General features: G+C 41.7%; 3 protein-coding genes across 3 annotated transcripts; 1 reads left to right on the top strand and 2 right to left on the bottom strand.

Moving 5' to 3' along the window:
- The first annotated feature begins 1,390 nt into the window (after positions 1-1,390).
- On the top strand, positions 1,391-3,744 carry LOC139433534 (GRIP and coiled-coil domain-containing protein-like). The gene is made up of 3 exons (XM_071202579.1): positions 1,391-1,456; positions 1,655-1,741; positions 2,223-3,744. Exons 1-3 carry the CDS (start codon positions 1,405-1,407, stop codon positions 3,218-3,220), a joined length of 1,137 nt encoding a protein of 378 aa, XP_071058680.1. The 5' UTR covers positions 1,391-1,404; the 3' UTR covers positions 3,221-3,744.
- Positions 3,745-9,004: 5,260 nt separating this feature from the next.
- On the bottom strand, positions 9,005-11,314 carry LOC139433535 (GRIP and coiled-coil domain-containing protein-like). The gene is made up of 2 exons (XM_071202580.1): positions 11,258-11,314; positions 9,005-10,919 (listed from the first exon to the last, which is right to left on the bottom strand). The coding sequence occupies exon 2, from the start codon at positions 10,912-10,914 to the stop codon at positions 9,421-9,423; it is 1,494 nt and encodes a 497-aa protein (XP_071058681.1). The 5' UTR covers positions 10,915-10,919; positions 11,258-11,314; the 3' UTR covers positions 9,005-9,420.
- Positions 11,315-18,612: 7,298 nt separating this feature from the next.
- On the bottom strand, positions 18,613-20,670 carry LOC139433536 (GRIP and coiled-coil domain-containing protein-like). The gene is made up of 3 exons (XM_071202581.1): positions 20,562-20,670; positions 20,277-20,363; positions 18,613-19,798 (listed from the first exon to the last, which is right to left on the bottom strand). The coding sequence occupies exons 1-3, from the start codon at positions 20,596-20,598 to the stop codon at positions 19,164-19,166; spliced, it is 759 nt and encodes a 252-aa protein (XP_071058682.1). The 5' UTR covers positions 20,599-20,670; the 3' UTR covers positions 18,613-19,163.
- Between the last annotated feature and the right edge of the window lie 341 nt (positions 20,671-21,011).

The raw sequence follows: 21,011 nt of genomic DNA on the forward strand, positions 1-21,011 counted from the left end.
CAGTAACATGCATTTACTAAATTAACCCTGAGCCTCGGAATCTAATTGGATATTACATTATGTTTAAAGGCATACAGCACATTTATTTATTTCTAAATATCAGTGTATATAGTGTGTAGCCCAAACACACAGAGTAATAACTTTAAGGACTAAAATGTCCTTAAGTGCATACATCTGACTTTATCCATCAGATTCTCTCCTTTTTGTCCTATGGGATAAAAACATACTATGATCCTGGTTCCCAAAAACATTGGACTCCTTTTTTTACTTCCAGAACATATTGATATCACTATGAAACACTCACGCTCCTATTGGCTAGCGCTCCAACACATTGTACGTGTTACGCTAAGGGGCAGGACAGCTCTATTCACCTGAACATCAGCAGGAGAGGACTCTTTAAAGCAGATAAACTACACACCGATAAACACCTTAAAATGAGGAGATTAGGGCCCCTTTAATTGAAGCACAGTGTAAATTAATTAAAGGGACAGCAGGAACCTCTGTTTTCCAGCAGAGCGTTGATGCTTTGTGATCCCGGCTTCGCAGCCGATGTGTTCAACGTTCCCGAGTCCATGTCCTCCAGCACGGATCGAACCGTGTCAAAACTATTGTTCAAAGTGGTCGCTATCACACCAGTGGGGCCTGTTTTCAGCCAGCCACTACAGTAGAGACCTAGAAAGAAAGATAAAGGACATGTATTTTTCACTGCATGTCTGTGGAACACTACAATCACACCATTTCATGTATACCACTAAGTGTCTCTTCAGGCAAAAATACCCATAAAAATTGGAAAATAATGCATAAATAATTATTTTTAACATTTTAGTTTTAGTTTCTTAGTAGCATCATTATTGTTACGTCTTGAAAATGCAAGTTTCATGAGCAATCAGGTATTTTAGGTGAGGCATGACAGGAAGAAGGCTATAAAATAACCCTGTTTTCTTTTCTTCTACAAAATATGTGTTTAGGGAAGGGGGTTGTAAAATGTTGTGATTTAATTTTTAGTTTTCTGAAGAGGAGGGATATTTTGGATATTTACTATAACATTTTCAGAGTTTTTACCTTGTGTGAAATTGTTTTTAGGCAACAATATAAAATGTTAATAAAGATCTTTGTTTTTCAGGGGGAGGGCTTGTTATTTGTTGTAGTTGCTATAACCTCTCAAATGCAATATTCCTTTACTGATTTGAACTTAATGTGAATTTAAAATAATTGGTCTCTAGTAATCATAAATGCACAACAAGCTCCATGAAAAACTCCTCATTCTCAGAGTTTAATCTCAGATAAATGGTGTTTTCCTCTGTGCAGAGAGACAATCAGTGCTGATCAGCAGCAGCTGCTGGAGGTTTCCCTCCTTTAAAGCTGGCTGGTGCTGAGGCAATACTCTCTTGGAAAACTGCAGAGATGGCAGCTGTTTGGATGCTCGTCTGTGTGCTGACTGTTTGTCTGGCCAGAGGTATTTACCTGTTTGATAATTGTGTTGAAGATGAAGGAATAATGTTTGATTTAACAGCATGTTTCCTATCCACAGTCTCTGGTTTTCCAGCTGGTGAATATAAGCTGCAGAGGAGACTGAGAGTTGAAAACATTTCATTTTATGCAGTGTTTCTTCTCTCTGTCTGACACTAACCTTTAATTATACTGTGTCCAACAGATCTGTCTCCCAATGAGATCTCCTTAAATAAAGCCTTTGCACTTTTCCGGTCGATGGAGTCCATGTTGGAGCGAGACGCTGGCGAAGGTGAGTTGTGTCTTTTCTCTTTTACTGATCTTCATGGGATAAGAAAGTCAACTGATGCTATATTAAAAACACTTTTGAGGTACTTTGCCATTTTAAAAACAATTGTAATAGAGTACAGGTATAAAGGGACATATTGCCACCTAATTTAATTTACCTCACAGTTTTAGTAACTTTAAAAACATTTTCAAAATGATTTATTTAAAATTAAACCACAACAGATTACCAAATGCTGTTTTGTTAAGGCTTGTATAACTTGGTAACTTAAAGGGAAAGTGAGCGGTAAAAAAAGGTTGCCCATCTCTGTCACTTTAGACTTTTAGAGGAAGGTGCCGTGGTAATTGTATTCTTTTATAATATGTTGACTACAGACGTCACGATGGAGTGGCCTTTTTTTATAAAAACAAAATACAGGATCAAAGTCTTGAGAAGCTAAAATAAATTACATTTCTGTGAAGTTTTTAATGAAAGGTATTTGTTTCAGTTCAAATGGCGACCAACGAAGTGGAAGCTGAGGCGTCACATCACCAGAACGTTCGCCACGACGGGATCAACGAGATGGATAACGTTCGCCACGACGGGGTCAACGAGACGGATAGCGTTCGCTACGACGGGGTCAACGAGACGGATAACGTTCGCCACGACGGGGTCAACGAGACGGATAACGTTCGCCACGACGGGGTCAACGAGACGGATAACGTTCACCACGACGGGGTTAACGAGACGGATAACGTTTTCCATGACGGGGTCAACGAGACGGATAGCGTTCGCTACGACGGGGTCAACGAGACGGATAACGTTCGCCACGACGGGGTCAACGAGACGGATAACGTTCGCCACGACGGGGTCAACGAGACGGATAACGTTCGCCACGACGGGGTCAACGAGACGGATAACGTTCGCCACGACGGGGTCAACGAGACGGATAGCGTTCGATACGACGGGGTCAACGAGACGGATAGCGTTCGCTACGACGGGGTCAACGAGACGGATAACGTTCGCCACGACGGGGTCAACGAGACGGATAACGTTCGCCACGACGGGGTCAACGAGACGGATAACGTTCGCCACGACGGGGTCAACGAGACGGATAGCGTTCGATACGACGGGGTTAACGAGACGGATAACGTTCACCACGACGGGGTTAACGAGACGGATAACGTTTTCCATGACGGGGTCAACGAGACGGATAGCGTTCGCTACGACGGGGTCAACGAGACGGATAACGTTCGCCACGACGGGGTCAACGAGACGGATAACGTTCGCCACGACGGGGTCAACGAGACGGATAACGTTCGCCACGACGGGGTCAACGAGACGGATAGCGTTCGATACGACGGGGTCAACGAGACGGATAACGTTCGCCACGACGGGGTCAACGAGACGGATAATGTTCGCCACGACGGGGTCAACGAGACGGATGACGTTCGCCACAATGGGGTCAACAAGATGGCGATTATCGAGCTTTTATCTTTGCCATAAAATAAAACTTTCATTAATAAATCTGTTTTCTTTTCCAAATATCAAAACTTTATTTTTAGAGTATGTTATACTATTATTCGTGTATTTCTGCTTTAAAATGTCCTTAATATTCAAATGTGACAGAACTCCTGGTAAAACATCAGTTTTTTTTTTTTATCCATTAGTCAAACTTGGATTATTTTTGTTCAATAACATGTCATCTTTTAGACCAGTGGACAGAATTTATAGAATCTGTATTTAGGGTTTTCTTTCACAAAATGTCCGACCTACATATTTCAAATGCAACGGAAAGAAATGCTCCTTCAAGACGGGAATGAGAGGATTTAAATCATGATTTATTTATAAAAGATCTGTTTCAGTGCAAACATTTGCAAAATATAATTTGGTCCCCAAGAAATCATTACTCTTCTAAAAAGAAACTTCAGTATTTTTCCTGAAAATTGTCCCATGTCTATTGGGGAAACAGTTTTTGAAATGAGTCCAGTATTATGTAAGCAACAAAAAGCATAATGGGTGCCCTTTAGAGCAAAGACACCCTGAAATAAACATTTGAACGGTAACTCTCACTCAATACCGAACCAATTATATATTTAGGGTTGACAAATAATGAAGTTTCCCTAAAATACATGCATTAGAGTGGAGTTGAATATGTATAGCATCTAATAGAGAATTGTCTTTAATGTTGGCACATCAGGAAACTTAGTTTTTCAGTGCTTTGGATTGATTGGAAGTTGAACGAAAACTAAAAGCTTTAACGGGTAAACTGCAGTACCTAATTTTTATTACGTATGATTTATTGTCATTATTTCTGTCATTGATCCCAGACAGGACGGTATGATGCCACCTGTAGCATTTCCTCCACAGTCAGCAGTTTTTCTCGGGGTTTCCCGATCGGCACCCCCCTCCGAATTTCCTCACTGTCAATCTTCTCCCACTCGGTTAAAGTCACTGGATTCACTCCTGCAGGACACAAAATCAGAGTCAGTAACATGCATTTACTAAATTAACCCTGAGCCTCGGAATCTAATTGGATATTAAATTATGTTTTAAGGCATATAGCACATTTATTTATTTATAAATATCAGTGTATATAGTGTGTAGCCCAAACACACAGAGTAAGAACTTTAAGGACTAAAATGTCCTTAATTGCATAACATCATTTATCCATCAGATTCTCTCCTTTTTGTCCTATGGGATAAAAACATACTATGATCCTGGTTCCCAAAAACATTGGACTCCTTTTTTTACTTCCAGAACATAGTGACATCACTATGAAACACTCACGCTCCTATTGGCTAGCGCTCCAACACATTGTACGTGTTAGGCTAAGGGGCAGGACAGCTCTCTTCACCTGAACATCAGCAGGAGAGGACTCTTTAAAGCAGAGAAACTACACACCGATAAACACCTGAAAATGAGGAGAATAGGGCCCCTTTAATCGAAGCACAGTGTAAATTCATTAAAGGGACAGCAGGAACCTCTGTTTTCCAGCAGAGCGTTGATGCTTTGTGATCCCGGCTTTGCAGCCGATGTGTTCAACATTCCCGAGTCCATGTCCTCCTGCACGGATCGAACCGTGTCAAAACTATTGTTCAAAGTGGTCGCTATCACACCAGTGGGGCCTGTTTTCAGCCAGCCACTACAGTAGAGACCTAGAAAGAAAGATAAAGGACATGTATTTTTCACTGCATGTCTGTGGAACACTACAATCACACCATTTAATGTATACCACTAAGTGTCTCTACAGGCAAAAATACCCATAAAAAATGAAATATAATTCATAAATAATTATTTTTATACATTTGAGTTTTTGTTTCTTGGTAGCATCATTATTGTTACGTCTTGAAAATGCAAGTTTCATGAGCAATCAGGTATTTTAGGTGAGGCATGACAGGAAGAAGGCTATAAAATAACCCTGTTTTATTTTTTTCTACAAAATATGTGTTTAGGGGAGGGGGTTGTAAAATGTTGTAATTTATTTTTTTGTTTTCTGAAGAGTAGGGATATTTTGGATATTTACTATAACTTGTTCTGAGTTTTTACCTTGTGTGAAATTGTTTTTAGGCAACAATATAAAATGTTAATAAAGATCTTTGTTTTTCAGGTGGAGGGCTTGTTATTTGTTGTAGTTGCTATACCTAGTGATGTTACGTATTGCGCCGAGGCTTCGGAGCGTGTGTCGAGTAATCCCAAAAGCTTTTTGTGAAGCATGTATCGAGGCTTGTATCATTTTAGGCCAGTGACGTCATCGATGACAAACAAAGCCTTGTTGCCTGTCGATACCACGTGACTGCTTCACAAAGTGATTCAGATCGGTTGAACCGTTGAACCACAACGCTCATACAGTAATACCCATGGATGTATACTAAGAATCATATTACCCCTCCTGTACCCGGGCCCGGTGACACGATGGAATCAAGAGAGCTCAGACCCTCAAGACAAGGCAAGGCAAGGTAAGGCAAGTTTATTTATATAGCACTTTTCAACACAAGGCAATTCAAAGTGCTTTACAAAAAATGAAAGACATTAAGAAAATGGCATTTAAAATCAGTCATTAAAAAGAAAAGCTAATAAAAGAAACATTAAAAATACATGGATAAAAGTTACAGTGCAGTCTAAGATATGAATAGTTCAATTAAAAGCAGCGGCAAAAAGAAAAGTCTTTAGTCTGGATTTAAAAGTAGTCAGAGTTGCAGCGGACCTGCAGGTTTCTGGGAGTTTGTTCCAGATATTTGGAGCATAATAACTGAACACTGCTTTTCCATGTTTAGTTCTGACTCTGGGGACAGAAAGCTGACCAGTCCCTGAAGACCTGAGAGATCTGGATAGTTCATAATTTAGCAGTAGGTCAGAAATGTATTTTGAGCCTAAACCATTCAAAGCTTTATAAACCAGCAGCAGTATTTTTGAAATCAATTATTTGACACACAGGAAGCCAGTGTAAAGACTTCAGAACAGGAGTGATGTGATCCACTTTCTTAGTGTTAGTGAGGACTCGAGCAGCGGCGTTCTGAATCAGCTGCAGCTTTCTAATAGATGTTTTAGTGAGACCTGTGAAGACACCATTATAGTAGTCGAGTCTATTGAAGATAAAAGCAAGGACAAGCTTTTCAAAATCCTGCTGTGACATTCGTCTTTTAATCCTAGATATGTTATTTAGGTGATAGTCGGCTGATTTAGTAACTGTTTTAATGTGACTATTGAAACTCAGGTCAGAGTCCATGACTACACCTAGATTTCTGGCTTTATCTGTTGTTTTGAACATTGCAGACTGAAGCTCAGCGCTAACTTTTAAACGTTCTTGCCATTACCTCAGTTTTATCTTTGTTTAATTGGAGAAAGTTCTGACACATCCAGTTATTGATTTGTTCAATGCACTAACTCAGTGTTTGAATTGGAGCATAGTCTCCCGGTGAAATTGTTACGTAAATGTGTGTGTCATCTGCATAGCTATGGTAACTTATTTTGTTGTTCTTCATTATCTGAGCCAGTGGTAGCATGTAGGCGTTAAAGAGAAGAGGCCCCAAGATGGAGCTTTGAGGAACCCCACATGTCATATTTGTCAACTCAGATGTGTATTTACTTATAGAAACAAAGTTGTTTCTGTCCTTTAAGTAGGATTCAAACCAATTAAGAACTGTTTCCGAAAGTCCCACCCAGTTTTCCAGTCGGTCTAGTAATATGTTGTGGTCAACAGTGTCAAACGCAGCACTGAGATATAATAATACTAACACTGAAGTTCTGCCACTGTCTGTGTTTAAGTGGATGTCATTGAAGACCTTTACAAGAGCAGTCTCAGTGCTGTGGTTTGGACGAAAGCCTGACTGGAACCTGACTCACTTATATAGAGGTCGGAACATAAGTAACAAGTATAAATAGATACAAGCATAAATAAATGTAGGAATACAAACATGAACAAATAAATGAATAAATACAGGAATAAATATGTTGCAGTGTTTTCAGGGAGCTTTAGTGTGTGTGCTGTGGCTCAGCTGGAAAGCAGTTGACTCATGACCGCAGGGTCCCTGGTTCAACGACTGAATACGTATTTTTTGTTGTTTATAAAAGCTACAGCTAAATGAGATAATGTAGTTAATAAATGTATTCTTTGATATGGTTTAGCCTTTCTCAGGCTACAACATGGTTAACTTTATGAATATTATTAAGGAATACCAATCCCTCTTTGCAATATTTACCAGCCTCCTTAGGCTTTTCAATCACAATCATTAAACTGGAATAAATACAATATTGTTAACATGAAAATATGATTGTATGTTCGTTGTTTAGAGTTATTCTAAGGCTTTACTCAATGGGAACTCGGTATGAGATAGAGCACACTGTTGAGATGTCCAATCTGCCTGTTTTACACACTTTGACCAATAGGGGGGTTTGTGTTCAAATGAAGCCCATGATGAAGCCTCATGAGATGAACCCTTTTGCGAACCAATTGGCTGGAAAGCTTCAAAGCTTCATCTCACCATCACTAGCTATACCCTCTCAAATGCAATATTCCTTTACTGATTTGAACATAATGTGAATTTAAAATGATGATCTCTAGTAATCATAAATGCACAACAAGCTCCATGAAAAACTCCTCATTCTCAGAGTTTAATCTCAGATAAATAGTGTTTTCGGCCCAATCCCAAACCACTCCCTCGACCCTACCCTTCCGTGATGGAGTGAACTCCGTCTGTAGCCACACTCGCAGCTCAACGAGGCTCCCTCCTGTCAGATGGAGGGAGTAAATACAGCAGCAAGCTTTGGGACGGCCTCCCCTCTCTCCGGCAGAAACAGGAAATGCAATAACTGTATGTAACAACGGTTTCAAATCAGCATCTCTTAGACAAAAAATGTAAATTAATAACTCAAATAAAACTCCAAACATCTTTCATTGTGTTTTGTCTTTTTTGTAAAGCTCTTTTAGTTTTAAACCAGATGTTAAAGGTCTTACTCTGTGTGTTTGGGCTACACACTATATAGCACTGATAATTAGAAATAAATAATGTGCTATATGCTTTAAAACATAATTTAAGATCTAATTAGATTCAGAGGTTCAGGGTTAATTTAGTAAATGCATGTTACTGACTCTGATTTTGTATCCTGCAGGAGTGAAACCAGTGACTTTCTCCAAGTGGGAGAAGATTGACAGTGAGGAAGTTCGGAGGGGGGTGGCGATTGGTGAAACCCAGAGAAAAACTGCTGACTGTGGAGGAAATGCTACTGGTGGCTGGAAAATAACCTGAAGACGACAACATTTCATACCGTCCTGCCTGGGATCAATGACAGAAATAATGACATTAAATTATACGTAATAAAAGCCATTAGGTACTGCAGTTTACTGCAGCTCTTAGTTTTCGTTCAACTTCCAATCAATCCAAAGCACTGAAAAACTAAGTTTCCTGATGTGCCAACTTTAAAAACAATTCTCCATTAGATGCTATACATATTCAACTCCACTCTAATGCATGTATTTTAAAAAGGGAAACTTCATTATTTGTCAACCCCAAATGAATAATTTGTTCGGTATTGAGTGGGAGTTACCGTTCAAATGTTTATTTCAGGATATTTTTGCTCTAAAGAGCCCCCATTATGCTTTTGTTTTGCTTACACAATACTTGACTCATTTCAAAAACTGTTTCCCCAATAGACATGGGACACTGTTCAGGAAAAATACTGAAGTTTCTCTTTAGAAGAGTAGTGAATGCTTGGAGACCAAATTATATTTTGCAAAGGTTTGCACTGAAACAGATCTTTTATGAATAAATCATGATTTATATCCTCTCATTCCCGTCTTGAAGGAGCATTTATTTCCGTTGCATTTGAAATATTTAGGTCTACGGAGATGTTGTAAAAGAAAACCCTAAATACAGATTCTATAAATTCTGTTTTACCAGCAGTTCTGTCACATTTGAATATTAAGGACATTTTAAAGCAGAAATACACGAATAATAGTATAACATACTCTAAAAATAAAGTTTTGATATTTGGAAAAGAAAACAGATTTCTAAATGAAAGTTTTATTTTATGGCAAAGATAAAAGCTCGATAATCGCCGTCTCGTTGACCCCGTCGTGGCGAACGTTATCCGTCTCGTTGACCCCGTCGTGGCGAACGTTATCTGTCTCGTTGACCCAGTCGTGGCGAACGTTATCCGTCTCGTTGACCCCGTCGTGGCGAACGTTATCCGTCGCGGCGAACGTTTTACATCTCGTTGACCCCGTCGTGGCGAACGTTATCCGTCTCGATGACCCCGTCGTGGCGAACGTTATCCGTCTCGTTGACCCCGTCGTGTAGAACGTTATCCGTCTCGTTGACCCCGTCGTGGCGAACGTTATCCGTCTCGTTTACCCCGTCGTGGCGAACGTTATCCGTCTCGTTTACCCCGTCGTGGCGAACGTTATCCGTCTCGTTTACCCCGTCGTGGCGAACGTTATCCGTCTCGTTGACCCCGTCGTGGCGAACGTTATCCGTCCCGTTGACCCCGTCGTGGCGAACGTTATCCGTCTCGTTGACCCCGTCGTGGCGAACGTTATCCGTCTCGTTGACCCCGTCGTGGCGAACGTTATCCGTCTCGTTGACCCAGTCGTGGCGAACGTTATCCGTCTCGTTGACCCCGTCGTGGCGAACGTTATCTCTCTCGTTGACCCAGTCGTGGCGAACGTTATCTCTCTCGTTGACCCAGTCGTGGCGAACGTTATCTCTCTCGTTTACCCCGTCGTGGCGAACGTTATCCGTCTCGTTTACCCCGTCGTGGCGAACGTTATCCGTCTCGTTTACCCCGTCGTGGCGAACATTATCCGTCTCGTTGACCCCGTCATGGAAAACGTTATCCGTCTCGTTGACCCCGTCGTGGCGAACGTTATCCGTCTCGTTGATCCCGTCGTGGCGAACGTTATCCGTCTCGTTGACCCCGTCGTGGCGAACGTTATCCGTCTCGTTGACCCCGTCGTGGCGAACGTTATCCGTCTCGTTGACCCCGTCGTGGCGAACGTTATCCGTCTCGTTGACCCCGTCGTGGCGAACGTTATCCGTCTCGTTGACCCCGTCGTGGCGAACGGTATCCGTCACGTTGACCACGTCGTGGCGAACGGTATCCGTCTCGTTGATCACGTCGTGGCGAACGTTATCCGTCTCGTTGACCCCGTCGTGGCGAACGTTATCCGTCTCGTTGATCACGTCGTGGCGAACGTTATCCGTCTCGTTGACCCCGTCGTGGCGAACGTTATCCGTCTCGTTGACCCCGTCGTGGCGAACGTTATCCGTCTCGTTGATCCCGTCGTGGCGAACGTTATCCGTCTCGTTGACCCCGTTGTGGCGAACGTTATCCGTCTCGTTGATCCCGTCGTGGCGAACGGTATCCGTCTCGTTGACCACGTCGTGGCGAACGGTATCCGTCTCGTTGATCACGTCGTGGCGAACGGTATCCGTCTCGTTGACCCCGTCGTGGCGAACGGTATCCGTCTCGTTGATCACGTCGTGGCGAACGTTATCCGTCTCGTTTACCCCGTCGTGGCGAACGTTATCCGTCTCGTTGATCCCGTCGTGGCGAACGTTATCCGTCTCGTTGACCCCGTTGTTGCGAACGTTATCCGTCTCGTTGACCCCGTCGTGGCGAACGTTATCCGTCTCGTTGATCCCGTCGTGGCGAACGCTCTGGTGACGTGACGCCTCAGCTTCCACTTCGTTGGTCGCCATTTGAACTGAAACAAATACCTTTCATTAAAAACTTTACAGAAATGTAATTTATTTTAGCTTCTCCAGACTTTGATCCTGTATTTTGTTTTTATGAAAAAAGGCCACTCCATCGTGACGTCTGTAGTCAACAGATTATAAAAGACTACAATTACCACGGCACCTTCCTCTAAAAGTCTAAAGTGACAGAGATAGGCAACCTTTTTTTACCGCTCAATTTCCCTTTAAGTTATCAAGTTATATAAGCCTTCACCAGCTGGAAAACCAGAGACCGTGGACAGGAAACATGCTGTTAAATCAAACATTATTCCTTCATCTTCAACACAATTATCAAACAGGTAAATACCTCTGGCCAGACAAACAGTCAGCACACAGACGAGCCTCCAAACAGCTGCTATCTCTGCAGTTTTCCAAGAGAGTGTTGCCTGAGCACCAGCCAGCTTTAAAGGAGGGAAACCTCCAGCAGCTGCTGCTGATCAGCACTGATTGTCTCTCTGCACAGAGGAAAACACCATTTATCTGAGATTAAACTCTGAGAATGAGGAGTTTTTCATGGAGCTTGTTGTGCATTTATGATTACTAGAGACCATCTTTTTAAATTCACATTATGTTCAAATCAGTCAAGGAATATTGCATTTGAGAGGGTATAGCAACTACAACAAATAACAAGCCCTCCCCCTGAAAAACAAAGATCTTTATTAACATTTTATATTGTTGCTTAAAAACAATTTCACACAAGGTAAAAACTCTGAAAAAGTTACAGTAAATATCCAAAATATCCCTCCTCTTCAGAAAACTAAAAATGCAATCACAACCTTTTACAACCCCCTTCCCTAAACACATATTTTGTAGAAGAAAATAAAACAGGGTTATTTTATAGCCTTCTTCCTTCATTTCATTTCATTTCATTTCATTTCAAACCTTTATTTATACAGATAAAATCCCATTGAGATCATTGATCTCTTTTCCAAGGGAGACCTGTTGAAGTAGTTCCACATGAAACATAAAAGCATAAACAGAACAACAAAAGGACATCATACAGCATCATTTACAAAATTATCCACATAAACAGGTACCAACAGCTTCCGATTGAGTAGCATCCAACCGACCTTTAAAAACATTTAGTGGCACCAGATTTTTCAGTTTCCATTTAATTTGCAGACTATTCCAAGACAGAGGAGCTGCGCATCTAAAAGCTGTCTTCCCTAAGACAGTCCTAGCAGTTGGCACATTTAATAAAACCACAGCATTCGATCTCAGGCAGTAGCCACTACAATTCTCCGTGAGATCAGGGAGCAGATATAAGATGGAAGTTTCCCTAGCATGGCTTTGTATATAAAAAGGTACCAGTGACTGAGCCTCCGTACAGTTAGTGAAAGCAAACCAGCCCTTGCATACAGGGTACAGTGATGGGTTAATGCTTTACAGTTTGTCACAAATCTCAGTGCACTGTGATACGCAGCATCTAACTTGACCAGGCAATTGGCAGGTGCATTCATATAGACCAGATCCCCATAGTCCAGCACAGGTAAAAGGTCACAGTGACACAGGCTCTGGTGTCTTTTTTGCTTTTGAAAAGAGCATTACCTTGGTTTTATCCACATTTAAAAGAAGCTTTAATTCAGAGAACTGAGTCTGAATGTTAAAAACAGCCTGTAATTTAACAACAGCCTCCTTAATGGTGGGACCTGCACAATACATCACAGTATCATCCGCATAAAAATGTAAAGTAGCTTCATCCACATTATCACCTACGCTGTTAATATATATGGAGAATAAAAGTGGTCCTAAAACAGAACCTTGTGGTACACCATTAGAAATGTTTAACCACTCAGAAGACAGTCCATCAAAATGAACACATTGGGACCTTTCAGAGAGGTAGTTCACAAACCACCCCACTGCAAGGCTGGATATGCCAATACTGAGTAGCCTCTGCTTTAAGATGAGATGATCAACAGTGTCAAACGCTTTGGAAAGGTCAATAAACAGAGCTGCACAACTCTGCTTATTATCGAAAATACTAGTAATGTCATTCACCACTTTCATTGTGGCAGTGATGGTGCTGTGTTTCTTTCTGAAGCCTGACTGATGATTAGACAGGATGTCATTTTTACATAAAAACTCCTTTACCTGTTCACTCACTAGGCGTTCAAGAACCTTAGCCAGAACTGACAATTTAGAGATTGGCCTATAGTTATTTAAAATAGTTGCCTCCCCTCCTTTCAGTAAAGGCAAGACATAAGCAGACTTCCATACTTTTGGAATTGTATTTGTGCTAAGGGAGAGGTTAAAAAGAGAAGTAAGAGGTGGAGCAATACAATCTGCAGCTATCTTTAAAAACAAAGGTTCTAAGTTATCCGGATCAGCCGGTTTCCTAGGATCTAGCTTAGATAAGGCTTCATGAACAACATCAACAGTAAAAGGGGTAAAACTGAAAGGGTTTTCCAGACCACGTTGTTCAGAGTCACAGACTGTGGTGTTTACAGAAGCAGAGTTAGTGACAGAATCAAATAGAGAACCACAGGACACAAAATGCTCATTAAAGCAATTTAGCATAGTGGCCCTGTCCGATATAGAGAGATGCTGTGGTAAGGCACGGAGGTAGCTCATTACGGATCTCACCGGTTGATATCGATTTTATTGCTTTCCAAAATTTCCTAGGATTATTTAGGTTTTCTGTGGTAACTGACAAATAGTACTTCAACTTTGCACTTTTGACATTTGAAGTGAAGCTATTCCTTAGCTGCCTAAAACGCAGCCATTCTATCTCTGAGCCTGATTTCCTAGCCTTTGCCCAGGCCTTGTTTCTCTCATGAAGGAGACTAGACAGCTCAGCAGAAAACCAAGTATTGTCTCATCCCTTTACTCTAAATGTACGCAGGGGTGCATGTCTATCAATGATCTCCATAAAACCAAGATAAAAATAAGACCATGCGGTTTCTACATCAGCACACAGATCGATTTTACCCCAATCAAAATCAAACAGATCATGCACAAAACCCTGCTCCACAAAATGTTTTTTGTCTCTCTTGATGATAATGCGAGGTTTAACCTTTTGGACCTTAGTGTCCCTAATTGTGGCTACAACACAGTGATCGCTCAGATCATTTGCAAATACTCCCACAGATGAATATTTATGGGAGAACATTAGTTAAAATGAGATCAATTAGGGAGGATTTATTAGGGGACTTAATATTTGGGCGAGTAGGACTGTCCACAATCTGAGTAACATTCAATGAGATACAAAGGTTTTTAAAATCCTCTGACACTGCAGTTAACCAGTCCCAGTTAAAATCTCCAAGTAGCACTATTTCCTTGTATTCTAGTTGTGATAAAAGATTTGCTAGTGAAGACAAGGAGTCTTTGACAGCTGAGGGGGGTCTATAGCAGCCCACCACCATGACCTGTTGACCCTTTGCCACTTCTATATTTAAGGCTAAACATTCAAATTGCTTACTGATCGATTTGGAAACTAATGTGGTTACACTGAGCTTATTCTTAACATAAATTGCAACGCCACCACCTTTATTAGGCCGGTCGGTACGATACACATTAAAACCATTTAAGGCAATGTCAGAGGCCAACATAGACTTATTTAGCCACGTTTCAGATAAGACAATGACGTCAGCGTCAGTCGATTTTGCCCAGATACGGACAAAATCTAGTTTACCTAACAGACTGCGCACATTCAAGTGGATGAAACCCAACCCAGACCTAGCTTTAAAATCAGCAGGAGTAGCGATCTGACTATTACTACTGGGCGGACCAGGGTTAGGTTGTATATTTCCTGACAGTAATAACAACAAAAAAAACAGGCATCTTTTCCTCTTAAATGACACACATACATTGTCATCTAATTTAGAAACACCGGAAAAGTCTGCGAGAGTGTGATTAGAGCTTAAGAAGCAGTCCTGAAGAACCATCATCGCAGGAAAATAAAAAAGACAAACATATTTTGTCGAGCAGATTGACTGTGACAAGGCAACCAGTAATTGTTTGAGCAACACATCCGAACCTTTGCAGGGGATGCACACTGCGGGTGGCAGAACAGACCTGAATCCAGTAGACTTCTCAGAATGACTAGAGATCTTCTCATAGTCCAAAACAGTTAACAGGCACAGCAGAATTCCGATATGGGCTATTTTCCCAGACCAGCAGAGCATCCGGATAGGCGTGCAAGCAGGCCCGAAATGTGGAGGCGCTCCGTTCTCCTCGCGATATCCCCGGTGCAGAACCTCCTCAGTACAGCAGGATAGGCGAAGCAGGACCAGCTCGAGGCGTAGAGGCGCTCCGGTCTCTCAGCGATATCCCCGTGGTAAAACGTCCTCGGCACCGTAGAGCACGACAGGTGGAGCAGGTGGATACAGGCCTCCGCTACAGCAGGTGTAAAGCAGGCCGCAGCCCGAACGCGAAGCCGCTCCGGTCTCTCCGTTACGCCCCCCGGGGTACAATCTCGCCAGGACAGCAGCACACGACAAGTGGAAGCAGGTCCCTGCTACAGCACAACTGGGCAGGTGGAAAAAGGGGGCTCAAACAACAACGTGCAGCCGCTCCGTCTCTTCCATTCATGCCTCACCTAAAATACCTGATTGTCCTTTATCTTTCTTTCTATGCTTCCTATATGCTTCCGTTGTGCAATATTGTGAGGAATCATTCTGTAAACTTTCATTGTTATGCGGATGATACTCAACTATATTTATCAATTAAGCCTGATGAAATTAATCATCTAAATAAAATTCAAGACTGCCTTAAGGACTTAAAAACGTGGATGACCTTAAACTTTTTGATGTTAAACACGACCAAAACTGAAGTTATTGTACTTGGCCCGAAGAATCTACGAAACAAATTATGTAAAGATATACTAACTATGGATGGCATTAATTTGGCCTCCAGTGAGACTGTAAGGAATCTTGGTGTTATATTTGATCAGGATTTATCCTTTAACGCCCACATAAAATCAATTTCAAGGACCGCCTACTTCCATCTACGTAACATTGCAAAAATCAGGCATATCTTGCCTCAAAACGATGCAGAGAAACTAGTCCATGCATTTGTTACTTCGAGGCTGGATTATTGTAACTCTTTATTATCAGGGAGTACCAAGAAGTCAGTCAAGTCGCTTCAGCTAATTCAAAATGCTGCAGCTCGTGTACTAACCAGAGTTAAGAAAAGGGACCACATTACTCCTGTTCTGGCTGCCTTACACTGGCTCCCTATAGAACACAGGATAGAATTTAAAATTCTTCTTCTCGCCGACAAAGCCCTTAATGGGAAGGCGCCATCTTACCTTAAAGAACTCATTATACCCTACTGTCCTACTAGGGCATTGCGTTCCAAGAATGCAGGGTTGTTGGTTGTTCCTAGAGTCTCTAAAAGTACAATGGGAGCCAGAGCCTTTTCTTATCAAGCTCCACATTTGTGGAATCAGCTTCCAGTTTGTGTTCGGGCGGCAGACACCCTATCCGTTTTTAAGAGTGCGCTTAAGACCTTCCTTTTTGATAAAGCTTATAGTTAGGGCTGATTAGATTCAGCCTCTAGTTTTGCTGATATAGGCTTAGTTTGTCGGGGGACATCTTACTTCTTCATTCTCTCTGTCTATACCTGTGTACTCTCATGTTCCCATTAACCCAGCTTCCCCAAATGTCTTTCTTTTTGGTGTCTATATACGCCGGGATCCGGAGTCATGGATAATCCTGCGGTCCTGTGTCCTGGATCGCGAGCCCTGGATCGCGAGCCCTGGATCGCGAGTCGTGGCTGTGGTCCTGGATCATCGGTCCTGGATGGATATCCTCGTGGATTCATCTTCCTATTATACACACATGCATTTCCAAACATTTGGACTACCTATGTTGCAAATGTATTATCTTTTCAATTTACACACGGCATCTATTGCACGTCTGTCCGTCCTGGGAGAGGGATCCCTCCTCTCTGTTGCTCTCCCTGAGGTTTCTCCCATTTTTCCCTTTAAACTGTGGGTTTTCTTCGGAAGTTTTTCCTTGTACGATGTGAGGGTCTAAGGACAGAGGGTGTCGTATTGTCATACTGATATTCTGTACACACTGTGAAGACCACTGAGACAAATGTAACATTTGTGATATTGGGCTATATAAATACAGATTGATTGATTGATTGATTGATTGATTGATTGATTGATTGATTGATTGATTGATTCTAGGTCTCTACTGTAGTGGCTGGCTGAAAACAGGCACCACTGGTGTGATAGCGACCACTTTGAACAATAGTTTTGACACGGTTCGATCCGTGCTGGAGGACATGGACTCGGTAACGTTGAACACAATGGCTGCGAAGCCGGAATCACAAAGCATCAACGCGCTGCTGGAAAACAGAGGTTCCTGCTGTCACTTTAATTAATTTACACTGTGCTTCGATCAAAGGGGCCCTATTCTCCACATTTTCAGGTGTTAATCGGTGTGTAGTTTCGCTGCTTTAAAGAGTCCTCTCCTGCTGATGTTCAGGTGTATATCAGTATGTAGTTTCTCTACTTTAAAGAGTCCTCTCCTGCTGATGTTCAGGTGTATAGAGCTGTCCTGCCCCTTAGCCTAACGGCCAATCCACAATACAGCTTCAAAAAATGCTTGGAGCTGGGCATGTCTGAAGCTCGACCAACAACCATATCACATGAATCTCCCGCCCCTGACACACAAGCAGCGGTTTGATTGGCTAGAGCTTGTACTGGCATATGATTTGATTGGCTGACGCTTCCACCGAAAGCTTCAGAAGCTTCAAAAGTTGAACATTGCTCAACTTTTGCAGCCTGAAACGCCAGGAAAGCTCCGCTCTGCTTCCCACAATGCAGTTCGGCGAAAAGTGACGTCACCCCATTCAAAGTGAATGGGCAGACGCGTTGGAAACCATTTTTGAAGCTGTCGAAGCTGTAGTGTGGACGGGCCGTAACACATACAATGTGTTGGAGCGCTAGACAATAGGAGCGTGAGTGTTTCATAGTGATGTCACTATGTTCTGGAAGTGAACAAAGGAGTCCAATGTTTTTGGGAACCAGGACCATAGCATGTATTTATCCCATAGGGCAAAAATGAGAGAATCTGATGGATAAAGTCAGATGTATTCACTTAAGGAGATTTTAGTCCTTAAGGTCTTACTCTGTGTGTTTGGGCTACACACTATATACACTGATATTTAGAAATAAATAAATGTGCTATATGCCTTAAAACATAATTTAAGATCTAATTAGATTCCGAGGCTCAGGGTTAATTTAGTAAATCCATGTTACGGACTCTGATTTTGTATCCTGCAGGAGTGAAACCAGTTACTTTCTCCAAGTGGGAGAAGATTGACAGTGAGGAAGTTCGGAGGGGGGTGGTGATTGGTGAAACCCCGAGAAAAACTGCTGACTGGAGAGGAAATGCTACTGGTGGCTGGAAAATAACCTGAAGACGACAACATTTCATACCGTCCTGTCTGGGATCAATGACAGAAATAATGACATTAAATTATACGTAAAAGCCATTAGGTACTGCAGTTTACCCGTTAAGCTCTTAGTTTTCGTTCAACTTCCAATCAATCCAAAGCACTAAAAAACTAAGTTTCCTGATGTGTCAACTTTAAAGACAATTCTCCATTAGATGCTATACATATTCAACTGCACTCTAATATAATGTATTTTAAATAGGGAAACTTGATTATCTGTCAACCCCAAATGAATAATTGGTTCGGTATTGAGTGGGAGTTACCGTTCAAATGTTTATTTCAGGATATCTTTGCTCTAAAGAGCCCCATTATGCTTACATAATACTGGACTCATTTCAAAAACTGTTTCCACAATAGACATGGGACACTGTTCAGGAAAAATACTGAAGTTTCTCTTTAGAAGAGTAGTGACTGCTTGGAGACCAAATTATATTTCGCAAATGTTTGCACTGAAACAGATCTTTTATAAATAAATCATGATATATATCCTCTCATTCCCGTCTTGAAGGAGCATTTATTTCCGTTGCATTTGAAATATTTAGGTCTACGGAGATTTTGTAAAATAAAACCCTAAATACAGATTCTATAAATTCTGTCCACTGGTCTAAAACATGACATTGAACAAAAATAATCCAAGTTTGACTAATGGATTAAAAAAAACTGATGTTTTACCACCAGTTCTGTCACATTTGAATATTAAGGACATTTTAAAGCAGAAATACACGAATAATAGTATAACATACTCTAAAAATAAAGTTTTGAAATTTGGAAAAGAAAACAGATTTATAAATGAAAGTTTTATTTTATGGCAAAGATAAAAGCTCGATAATCGCCGTCTCGTTGACCCCGTCGTGGCGAACATTATCCGTCTGGTTGACCCCGTCGTGGCAAACATTATCCGTCTGGTTGACCCCATTGTGGCGAACGTTTTCCGTCTCGTTGACCCCGTCGTGGCGAACGTTATCCGTCTCGTTGACCCCGTCGCGGCGAACGTTATCCGTCTCGTTGACCCCGTTGTAGAGAACGTTATCCGTCTCGTTGACCCCGTCGTGGCGAACGTTATCCGTCTCGTTGACCACGTCGTGGCGAACGTTATCCGTCTCGTTTACCCCGTCGTGGCGAACGTTATCCGTCTCGTTGACCACGTCGTGGCGAACGTTATCCGTCTCGTTGACCCCGTCGTGGCGAACGTTATCCGTCTCGTTGACTCCGTCGTGGCGAACGTTATCCGTCTCGTTGAACCCGTCGTCGCGAACGTTATCCGTCTGGTTGACCCCGTCGTGGCGAACGTTATCCGTCTCGTTGACCCCGTCGTGGCGAACGTTATCCGTCTCGTTGACCCCGTCTTGGCGAACGTTATCCGTCTCGTTGATCACGTCGTGGCGAACGTTCTGGTGACGTGACGCCTCAGCTTCCACTTCGTTGGTCGCCATTTGAACTGAAAAATACCTTTCATTAAATACTTCACAGAAATGTAATTTATTTTAGCTTCTCAAGACTTTAATCCTGTATTTTGTTTTTATGAAAAAAGGCCACTCCATCGTGACGTCTGTAGTCAACAGATTATAAAAGATTACAATTACCACGGCACCTTCCTCTAAAAGTCTAAAGTGACAGAGATAGGCAACTCTTTTTACCGCTCAATTTCCCTTTAAGTTATCAAGTTATACAAGCCTTAACAAAACAGCTTTTGGTAATCTGTTGTAGTTTAATTTTAAATAATTCATTTTGAGAATGTTTTTAAAGTTACCAAAACTGTGAGGTAAATTAAGTTATGTGGCAATATGTCCCTTTATACCTGTACTCTAATACAATTGTTTTTAAAATGGCAAAGTACCTCAAAAGTGTTTTTAATATAGCATCTGTTGACTTTCTTATACCATGAAGATCAGTAAAAGAGAAAAGACATGACTCACCTTCGCCAGCGTCTCGCTCCAACATGGACTCCATCGACCGGAAAAGTGCAACGGCTTTGTTTAAGGAGATCTCATTGGGAGACAGATCTGTAGGACACAGTATAATTAAAGGTTAGTGTCAGACAGATAGAGGAAACACTGCATAAAATGAAATGTTTTCAACTCTCAGTCTCCACTGCAGCTTATATTCACCAGCTGGAAAACCAGAGACTGTGGACAGGAAACATGCTGTTAAATCAAACATAATTCCTTCATCTTCAACACAATTATCAAACAGGTAAATACCTCTGGCCAGACAAACAGTCAGCACACAGACGAGCATCCAAACAGCTGCTATCTCTGCAGTTTTCCAAGAGAGGTTTGCCTGAGCACCAGCCAGCTTTAAAGGAGGGAAACCTCCAGCAGCTGCTGCTGATCAGCACTGATTGTCTCTCTGCACAGAGGAAAACACCATTTATCTGAGATTAAACTCTGAGAATGAGGAGTTTTTCATGGAGCTTGTTGTGCATTTATGATTACTAGAGACCATCTTTTTAAATTCACATTATGTTCAAATCAGTAAATGAATATTGCATTTGAGAGGGTAGCATCTACAACAAATAACAAGCCCTCCCCCTGAAAAACAAAGATCTTTATTAACATTTTATATTGTTGCCTAAAAACAATTTCACACAAGGTAAAAACTCTGAAAAAGTTATAGTAAATATCCAAAATATCCCTCCTCTTCAGAAAACT

This window comes from Pseudochaenichthys georgianus, unplaced genomic scaffold (assembly GCF_902827115.2).
Source record: "Pseudochaenichthys georgianus unplaced genomic scaffold, fPseGeo1.2 scaffold_587_arrow_ctg1, whole genome shotgun sequence".
NCBI classification, from domain to species: domain Eukaryota; kingdom Metazoa; phylum Chordata; class Actinopteri; order Perciformes; family Channichthyidae; genus Pseudochaenichthys; species Pseudochaenichthys georgianus.

Bases quoted from the DNA above. Each gene is read 5' to 3' on its own strand.
- LOC139433535 (XM_071202580.1), bottom strand. From the start codon at position 10,914: ATGGCGACCAACGAAGTGGAAGCTGAGGCGTCACGTCACCAGAGCGTT.
- LOC139433536 (XM_071202581.1), bottom strand. From the start codon at position 20,598: ATGCTCGTCTGTGTGCTGACTGTTTGTCTGGCCAGAG. The intron at 20,364-20,561 runs GTATTTACCTGT...TGTGTCCTACAG, and splicing joins GACTGTTTGTCTGGCCAGAG to ATCTGTCTCCCAATGAGATC. The intron at 19,799-20,276 runs GTGAGTCATGTC...GGTATTTTTCAG, and splicing joins GGAGCGAGACGCTGGCGAAG to TTCAAATGGCGACCAACGAA.
- LOC139433534 (XM_071202579.1), top strand. From the start codon at position 1,405: ATGGCAGCTGTTTGGATGCTCGTCTGTGTGCTGACTGTTTGTCTGGCC. The intron at 1,457-1,654 runs GTATTTACCTGT...TGTGTCCAACAG, and splicing joins GACTGTTTGTCTGGCCAGAG to ATCTGTCTCCCAATGAGATC. The intron at 1,742-2,222 runs GTGAGTTGTGTC...TATTTGTTTCAG, and splicing joins GGAGCGAGACGCTGGCGAAG to TTCAAATGGCGACCAACGAA.